Source organism: Pimephales promelas, chromosome 10 (assembly GCF_988280905.1).
Source record: "Pimephales promelas chromosome 10, fPimPro1.hap1.1, whole genome shotgun sequence".
NCBI lineage: Eukaryota > Metazoa > Chordata > Actinopteri > Cypriniformes > Leuciscidae > Pimephales > Pimephales promelas.
In genome coordinates this window covers 15680378-15690302 of record NC_142778.1, presented here as the reverse complement: position 1 = coordinate 15690302, position 9925 = coordinate 15680378, and the positions used below count along the sequence as shown (strand labels likewise).

General features: G+C 38.5%; 2 protein-coding genes across 2 annotated transcripts; both read right to left on the bottom strand.

Moving 5' to 3' along the window:
- Positions 1 to 3708: 3708 nt before the first annotated feature.
- On the bottom strand, positions 3709 to 9403 carry LOC148977346 (vomeronasal type-2 receptor 26-like). The gene is made up of 4 exons (XM_089116638.1): positions 9119 to 9403; positions 7672 to 8524; positions 4762 to 4782; positions 3709 to 4604 (listed from the first exon to the last, which is right to left on the bottom strand). Exon 4 carries the CDS (start codon positions 4501 to 4503, stop codon positions 3709 to 3711), a length of 795 nt encoding a protein of 264 aa, XP_088972764.1. The 5' UTR covers positions 4504 to 4604; positions 4762 to 4782; positions 7672 to 8524; positions 9119 to 9403.
- LOC120474834 (extracellular calcium-sensing receptor) lies at positions 4765 to 9925 on the bottom strand. The gene is made up of 5 exons (XM_089116596.1): positions 9696 to 9925; positions 9119 to 9410; positions 7706 to 8524; positions 7369 to 7599; positions 4765 to 4848 (listed from the first exon to the last, which is right to left on the bottom strand). The coding sequence occupies exons 1-5, from the start codon at positions 9923 to 9925 to the stop codon at positions 4765 to 4767; spliced, it is 1656 nt and encodes a 551-aa protein (XP_088972722.1).

The window sequence follows — 9925 nt, the reverse complement described above, 5'->3', positions numbered from 1 at the left end:
AACACATCTCAAGAGGCTGTTTTCTATTTTGTTCTGAAAAATGTCTATTTTTGGATGCACTTTAAGTTGGGTACAGTTTAGATGCACTTTATCCCTGATATTTTTATTTATTTTATTTTTTATTTGAAAGCAGTAGCCCAAAGGTTTGTTTCTTGCACTTAGTAGTGTCACTGTTCATATTTATGAAGGACAATCAGTATTGTTTACAGTTGCACTGAATCTGACCTCAGCCTTACAACTATTTTGCACCCAAATGGTGTTACCAGTTGTCAAAGACTACGGATTGCAGCAATTTTACACTAAAATAGTGTCTGACTGTTTTGTTGCAACTGATAAGACACAAGTTGTATTTGTTATTGTGTTTTATCCAAAAAATAAATAAATGGAAATTCATTTTACTAATTAAAAAAATCTTTTTATTTCTTAAAACATGATATATTGTGAGTTATTACTGATAATTTATCGATTATCGCAGTATCGCCATATCGTGATATTATCGGTATCGTGAACAATGTATCGCGTATTGTATCGTATCGGGAAGTAGCCAGTGATTCCCAGCCCTAGTCACAAGTCAAGTCTGAAGTCAGCTGTTTGTGCGACTCAAGTGTGACTCGAGTCCGAGTCTCAAACTCGAGTCCCCATCTCTGATATATATATATATATATATATATATATATATATATATATATATATATATATATATATATATATTGCCCCATCATTTAAAGACGGGAAAATATAAAACATAAAATATTCAGTAAAATATAAAACAAAAAAAATGACAATAGCCAATTCTGTCTCCATAGCTGTTTAATCAGTTTTATTAAATTAATAATCAGGATGGCATCGGTAGCCTACTCTCACACCGTTGCTTGGTGCCCGTAGCGGTAGCTAATTGGGAACACCTGGTTGCACAATTAGGAAATCCCACGAAGTCTAAATGGTGCGTCCTTTGAAGGATGAATAGGCTGGATCCTTGGAAGTCTGCAGCCTTCACATTGGGACACAGCTCGAGTTGGTTTGCCATGCTGGCTCTTTTATCCTGGCAACTTCCTATATCCTGTCAGGTGATCGCTCACATGACAGGCAGCCTCATAATCATTTAAAGAAATACACACATAAAATAGATAAGAGGAATAAAATGGACTAAAATGACTAAGACAGCATGTAAACCTGTTAAAAGTCTAATATACAAACCGAATTCCATAAAAGTTGGGACACTGTACAAATTGTGAATAAAAACAGAATGCAATGATGTGGACGTTTCAAATTTCAATATTATATTTAGAATACAACATAGATGACATATCAAATGTTTAAACTGAGAAAATGCATAATTTTAAGGGAAAAATAAGTTGATTTTAAATTTCATGGCATCAACACATCTCAAAAAAGTTGGGACAAGGCCATTTTTACCACTGTGTGGCATCCCCTCTTCTTTTAATAACAGTCTGCAAACGTCTGGGGACTGAGGAGACAAGTTGCTCAAGTTTAGGAATAGGAATGTTGTCCCATTCTTGTCTAATAAAGGCTTCTAGCTGCTCAACTGTCTTAGGTCTTCTTTGTTGCATCTTCATCTTTATGATGCGCCAAATGTTTTCTATGGGTGAAAGACCTGGACTGCAGGCTGGCCATATCAGTACCCGGATCCTTCTTCTACGCAGCCATGATGTTGTAATTGATGCAGTATGTGGTTTGGCATTGTCTTGTTGGAAAATACAAGGTCTTCCCTGAAAGAGACGATGTCTGGATGGGAGCATATGTTGTTCTAGAACTTGGATATACCTTTCAGCATTGATGGTGCCTTTCCAGATGTGTAAGCTGCCCATGCCACACGCACTCATGCAACCCCATACCATCAGAGATGCAGGCTTCTGAACTGAGCGCTGATAACAACTTGGGTTGTCCTTGTCCTCTTTAGTCCGGATGACATGGCATCCCAGTTTTCCAAAAAGAACTTCAAATTTTGATTCGTCTGACCACAGAACAGTTTTCGTCTTTGCTAGAGTCCACTTTAAATGAGCCTTGGCCCAGAGAAAACGCCTGCGCTTCTGGTTCCCGTTTAGATGTGGCTTCTTTTTTGACCTATAGAGCTTTAGCCGGCAACGGTGAATGGCACGGTGGATTGTGTTCACTGACAATGTTTTCTGGAAGTATTCTTGAGCCCATGTTGCGATTTCCATTACAGTAGCATTCCTGTGTGTGATGCAGTGCCGTCTAAGGGCCCGAAGATCACAGGCATTCAGTATGGTTTTCCGGCCTTGACCCTTATGCACAGAGATTGTTCCAGATTCTCTGAATCTTTGGATGATATTATGCACTGTTGATGATGATAACTTTAAACTCTTTGCATTTTTTCTCTGAGAAACTCCTTTCTGATATTGCTCCACTATTTTTTGCCTCAGCATTGGGGGAATTGGTGATCCTCTGCCCATCTTGACTTCTGAGAGACACTGCCACTCTGAGAGGCTCTTTTTATACCCAATCATGTTGCCAATTGACCTAATAAGTTGCAAATTGGTCCTCCAGCAGTTCCTTATATGTACATTTAACTTTTCTGGCCTCTTATTGCTACCTGTCCCAACTTTTTTGGAATTTGTAGCTCTCATGAAATCCAAAAGGAGCCAATATTTGGCATGGCAATTCAAAATGTCTCACTTTCAACATTTGATATGTCATCTATGTTGTATTCTAAATATAATATTGAAATTTGAAACTTCCACATCATTGCATTCTGTTTTTATTCACAATTTGTACAGTGTCCCAACTTTTATGGAATTGGGTTTGTACATAAAATCATCATATTATATATAGAGTGTTTAAAACAGGTGCTCTAAGCGATGTTGGGTGACGTCACTTCTTGTTTACATAAAACCAATCTAGATTTATCCACCTGTACAGCAAAAACAGAGCTACTTGAATATTGGATTGGAAGCGGAGTTCTCTCCACCTTTCAAAGGCTTTTTCAGTGTAAATTCGGATCTTTGCACGTTCCTTCTCCTTTTCCCTCTTCTTTGCATTTTGGCAATCTGCTCATCGGAATGTCGTCTCTTTGGTTGTGTGTCGGCCATAATAAACTTAAAGAGTTATAATTCTAACTACCCTCTTCATGCTTCTCTCTCCTCCACACCCCCCTTCATGTGTATGCGCACTATCCCCACCCCCAAACCCTTCTTGTCGGTTATTGGCTGGAACACTGTTTGTTATGTTTCGTGGCGCAGGTTGACCCAGCTTGTTTTTGTTGCCATTTGTGAAGCTTGGGGTGTCTACAGAGACCGTGTTTTTTTAAAGTGTGTTCAGGGGACAGGCAGCTCGCAGATAGTGAGGAGATGTTTGCTGTATGTGCATGTGCATATGTACAACCCATACATTGTTTGGGTTATGGGTTTGGGAGAGGGGAAACAGTTGATGAGCCCATGAAACTCTGTGTCCTGCTATTTTTATGGTATTTTTCCTCTAAATTACACATTGTGGGGGTGAAGCAGAATCAGAGATTAAGCTTAAGTAGGTTTTTTCTGTTTATTCTAATAATATTGTTTACTGATACACAAAACATTGAAATACACATATAGAATTACAAAAAACAAAACACCTATAACATTTAGAGTAGAATGTTTAATTAAACTAAATTCACATTTTTGTTATTGTTATTGTGATAATAAATATTGCTCTAAAAATTATGCCTTTTCACAAAAGTCTTGCTAAACCTTATCTGGCCATCATGTTCTTTTTCGTATTTTTCTCAGGTTTAAGCAGAAGGATGTAACATTTTGGGGTGAATATACACAACAACAGACCATAACTGGAAGCCAAAATGGCGAAAATCTCCACAGCCACGGTGTACTTCCCTGGTGAGCTGACATACGCCGGTACAAATGCAATCCACACAGCACAGAAGATCAGCATGCTGAAAGTAATGAATTTAGCCTCATTGAAATTGTCTGGGAGCTTGCGAGCAAAGAAGGCCAGCAAGAAGCAGACCACTGCTAACAGACCGATGTAGCCCAGCACCAGTACAAACCCCACAACAGACCCTACTGTGCACTGCAGGATCACTCGAGCGCCAAGCTCACCTGCACTCTCTGTGGGTAGAGGGGGAGCTAGCAGCAGCCACAGGAGACATATGACAGCCTGAACCAGTGTGCAAAGGAAGATGCCTGCCCTCTGCTGGATGGGCCCAAAGTACTGCATCAGGTTAGACCCAGGCAGAGTGGCTTGAAAAGCCACCAGCACCACCACAGTCTTACTAAGGACACAGGCGATGCAGATCACAAAGCTCACTCCAAACAGGGTGTGACGTAGCATGCAGTTCCATGGCACAGGCCGACCAATGAAAACTAGGGCGCACAGGAAGCAGAAGGTGAGCGACACCAATAACAGGAAGCTCAGCTCCGAGTTGTTGGCCCGCACAAGCGGTGTGTAACGATGATGGAAAAAGGCAGCCAGAACAATTGAGGTCAGTGTCGCCCCAGTGATAGATAAGACTGTCAAGACAATTCCCATGGAATCTTGCAATGACAGAAACTCTACAACCTTTGAGATGCACCTTGTTCTTTCAGTGTTTGACCAGAACCGCTCAGGGCATCTTGTACACTCTGTAGAGTCTAAAGAACATTATTGCACATAGTAAATGTTGGTTTTCCATTGTACAGATTTCTTAATGTTACCTACATAGCTATTGCAATGTCTAGCATACTGTTCAAAGTTAAAATTATTTCCAGTCAGTTAAAATGATAATTTAATACTAAATCTATGCAATACCTGTTATGTTACTGACTTCTCCTGATGCACAGGGAAGACAGTCAAAACAGCAGACAGGCTTTCCTTTTTGTACAGCCTTCCTAGTGCCTGGAAGACAACTCACACTGCACACAGATACAGGAACCTGAATGATACAGGAAAAAAAAAATTAGATTTTAATCATCCTTCTAACAACACAATATCTGTCAGCACAAGCACATAAAGAAATGCAGAAAGGATATATATAATAAATATAATCCTCACACAAATGCCTTCCTCACTTTCTATAAAAGACAGGTACACTCTTATACACACAATCATTTAATCATTCGCAGGACATATCTTTTCACTCTCAGCAGGGGTTTGTCCATTAAAGGGCTGTATCTGCTCCATACTGAGAGGTTTGATGATGGATACATTTACATGCATTTTTTTTTTTTTTTTGCCTGCTGATTTGTTTCTTCCTCTATTTCTAAGGCAACAGAGCCCTACGGGCCCCTTATAGAAAATAATAAAAGTGGAATAAGTATATATAGCACAAAATGGTAGCAAAGAATGCCACTTGGGTTTTTTTTCTTTTTGGTAACACTTTATTTGAAGGGACTGACATGACATAAGACTGACATGACACTGTCATAAACATGACATAACACCTGTCATGAACATGAAGGAGTCTTTATGAATGTTTATGACTGTTGTCATTAAGTGTCATTCGGTAAATTATGACACTTCTAATGCAAAGTTGACATTGTTTAAAATGTCTTTGTTATGACAACTTGACATTAACCAAGTCAAAAATGGCTTGATTATGACAACTTGACATTAACACAGACAGAAATGTCTTTGTTATGACAACTTGACATTAACTAAGAAATCATAACATGTCACAAATATGACATAACATAGACTGATCTCATGAAGTAGCGTGTTTGACACGCCAATTCGTATTTTAATTTTTGGCGTGCTATCAACACGCATAATTGCTTTTCAGCGTGTTTATGAATGCCGTTGACTTAACGTTATTACTTTATATATAAATATATGACCTCAACCCTGTCCCTAAACATACCCGTCACTAGGGTTAATGGCATTTATGAGTCTTCCCCTACCATCCTAGGAAAAAAAAAAAGATCGCTCCCCAGATGTAGATCCACATTTTGCTTCGTTTTCGCTGGGACATTTGACGGCGTGTACAGACACGCGGAATCACTCGGACGTTAATGGCGTAGACATACACACGGATACACGTGGATAGCTCAAAATGCGTAGAGGTAACACGCCACATGGCGTGTATGTTTACGCAAAAGTCATGATGTCATGTTGCATAACAGGTCTAATTATCAAACTTAAAGAAGTAATTTAGCTTTGCGTTAACATTACATTACCCTGTCATATGTGGTTGCTTTTGACTTTGGCCGTCATGACACCATAACTCTGTCATGAATACTTGTTCTCAAGTAAAGTGGAACATATTGTACTAGTTATAAAGATGTCATTAAGGGTTATTACACTGTCAAATGCTGTCAAACAACAGTGTCATTAATATTTCCCCTTACCTCAAGTAAAGTGGAACACGTTGGACTAGTTATGAAGATGTCAGTTTGACAGGTTATGATTTCTTGGTTAATGTCATGTTGTCATAACAAAGACATTTCTGTCTTTGTTAATGTCAAGTTGTCATAATCAAGACATTTTTTTTCTTTGTTAATGTCAAGTTGTCATAACAAAGACATTTTTGTCTTTGTTAATGTGAAGTTGTCATAACAAAGACAATATAAACAATGTCAACTTTGCATTAAAAGTGTAATAATTTACCGAATGGCGCTTAATGACAACAGTCATAAACATTCATAAAGATTCCTTCATGTTCATGACAGGTGTAATGTCATGTTTATGACAGTGTCATGTCAGTCTTATGCACACCACTTCAAATAAAGTGTTACCTTTTTTTTTTTGTATAGGAGGCCAGGTTTTAAATCCCAGGACCCCTTACCTTGCATCAAAAACAGAATTGTACCATTGGAATGACACATTCAGTACTTTTTATATATTTATCCAAACAGTATGTATTAAATTTTTGAATGCTTTTTTCTGTTTCTGTTCCTGTATATATAAATATATATATATATATATATATATATATATATACAGTTATATATTAACTGTATTAACTATATAAACTTTATAACTTTCACTTGCAATGATACAGCAAATTATTTTCTTGCTGTCTATGCATTTATGTAATTCATATTTTTTAATCTCTTAATCTGCAGCATAAAAGAGAAAATAATCTTGCTGACTGGTGAATTGCAATTTATTTATGTTTCAAGGCATGTGATTAGCTGTTTGCTACAGATGTCACACTTTCATGTGCATGCGCATAATGAACTCAGAATCAAAGCCTGAGTTGGCAGAGAAAGTTTCATAGTACCAGAAAGCATGACTGAATTTGTTTGGTTTTGTCAAATTTAAACTAATCCCGTAACCCTGAGTTTGTTCAACTACCATAATGGTACAAGCCCCAGATTTAGCTGCTTAATGTTTGTTTGTATTTGCATCTCTCAAGTCAAATATTTATACTAAAACATATCAAATTATATAATGAATGAAAAGGCACTGGATTCTTACTTTGTCAGTCCAGCCCCCACCCCAAAACACTTTCTCAAGGCTTATGTTCAGCTCCTGGCCTGGTCCTTTGGCAGCATCAAACTGTCCAACCTGGATAAAATTCACTTCTCCACTTTTATCAACATGCCAGTTCATTATGTCATAAGAGGCAGATGGCTCACCGTTATCTTCAAAATAAACCAGCTCACCCACTGGTGTTGTGAAGTTTACTGCATTTAAGTAGTAGAGAAGCTGTAAAAGGAAATGAGTACAGTATTCATATGCATTGATTAATTTAAAAAAAAAAAATCGCTTACATAAAACACACACACACATATACATACATATAGATATGTACCTGTCTAGGCTTTATTTGAGTTATATCAGGACATTCTCCATCTTTGAACGGCCCTCTACCAGGCTGACAGGCCATCATGTTGTGAATAGCATTGGCAATAGCATACACAGCCTTATACACATTATATGTGACTCTCAGCTGTGAAACATCTGTGTAGATGTGACCATGTTTCTCCACATTCTCTGAGCCTGTGCACTTTGGCTTTTTAAATGAAGGCTGCCAGTCCTGTGCCAGAGAGCAACCAAATATTTCTTCCCATACATCTTTTACGAATGGTTCATTTGGCTGCTTCACAGGGCTCAGCTGGGAAAGATAAGCACCAAGACCCCAAATATCAGCTCGGCGCAGGGCAAAGCCAATGGTACCGGCTAGAAGAGGAATGCTTGCTTGGTCAAAGAACTGAATGGAGGTGCTCCATGCCTCTGTGGCTATCCACTGCTTGTTGGTCACATTCTGCACCACCACTTCCTTGAATAGGACTTCTATGTCGGGTGCAATGGCAAATGTCACCACCACACGAGCTGTGGAACTCTGGATCCTCTCTACAGTTCGCCTGATCCTGCTTTGTGAGTGTGATTTTGGAATGAATTCCAAGTAGTCCACGCAAATCCCTAAATATTCCATTTCTTTTAAGAGCAGCTGCACACCACTTTTACCATATTCATCATCCCCTGCAACCACCCCCACCCAGGTCCAGTCCAGCAGGTGCAGCAGACGGACCATGGCCTTGGCCTGAAAGGCATCACTGGGAACAGTACGCAGGAAAGAGTGAAATCTATGACTGTCAGTCAGACAAGCACAGGATGCAAAATAACTAACCTGGGCAGACAAAGCACAGAGACAAGATCTGAAGAAAAGATGTGTTAAAAAAGCACATTTTATGCTTAGAGACACTGTAGCTAAATTGCAACATGTATATAAACCATTTAAATAATTTATACTGTTTTCAATAGACCTGTGTACAAATAACAGTTGCTAACACTCTAAAGTGAACTAGTGTTCTAAGTTCAACATGCCAAAGTTACACTACATTGTCATTTCTAACTGACACCATTACTGGCTGATTTTGATCACATTTACAGTGGCAAATTCATAAAAATGTTTACTCTTTTTTTAAACAATTCTCACAATTTTTGTGTTTTGTGACAGAAAATGGTAAAATTATATAAAATATAATAAATGTAAGACTCCTCTGTTCAACTTCCCTGTCTCTTAATATGGATTTTAAGTTAATTATAAAGTAAATAACCAAGTTCATTATATATTGGAAAAAGTACTTTAGATTGTAATGCGATTACAGTGAGAAAGCTTTTATAAGTATAATCTATGCAACACTTTTCTAAAAGTCACCGCAAAACAAAGAACGCATAAACATAATCAATTATTTGGTCTCAAAGTGTCAATTCTTTATACCATGGGGATTTCAAAAACTCCCAGCGTGTCAGCCACCACTATTGAGGCAGAGGAACGAGCATCACCGACAATGACAGGTACCATTGGATGTCCGTTGCACTCAGCACTCGACACTCTCTCCTCCTGCCCTGTTACCAGAGCTAAAGCAGCACTCAGTGTTGTGCTCTCAGCTAGGCATGTATCGGCTACCATGTATCCCAAAGTAAAGTTTGGTAGCAGAACAGGGTCCCGATTAATCTCCTCCACAGTGAAGATCATAGATTTGAGCCAGCGGTATGAACGAAGGTCAACACTAAAACAGAATGTAAAATGAAAAAGTTTTATAATGTGAGACATAATTGAATTGGGTCAGTTAAGTAATAATCTATATGGAGGGACATCCTGATGTGTTATGAAATCCTAGTATGTTGGAATATGCACAATGAAAATATTGTTTCAAACAACCTAAATGAGTTTATTAAATTAAAAATCATGTCTCAGGGTTAAAGTCAGGGTGAAGTTAGAAAACATTTTGAATGTATTAACAGTTGTTCTACAAATTGCCTTAGTTCATTTGAAATGTTCTCATTATTCTCACCCCTGGCAGCGAGCACCATGCTGCATTTCAGTAAAAGCATGATCAGGTGCTGGTGCTTCATTATGAACTGGAAACAGACCACCAATTATCACATCTCCCTCTTTATACAAGCTCTCTGAAAAATATCTGCCCTGCAGACCACATGACAGGCGGTCTGTCATGTGGTCTGACAGGCCTGCACCACAAACCCTGACCATCTCAACTATGAATCCCACCAGCCACAACCACAT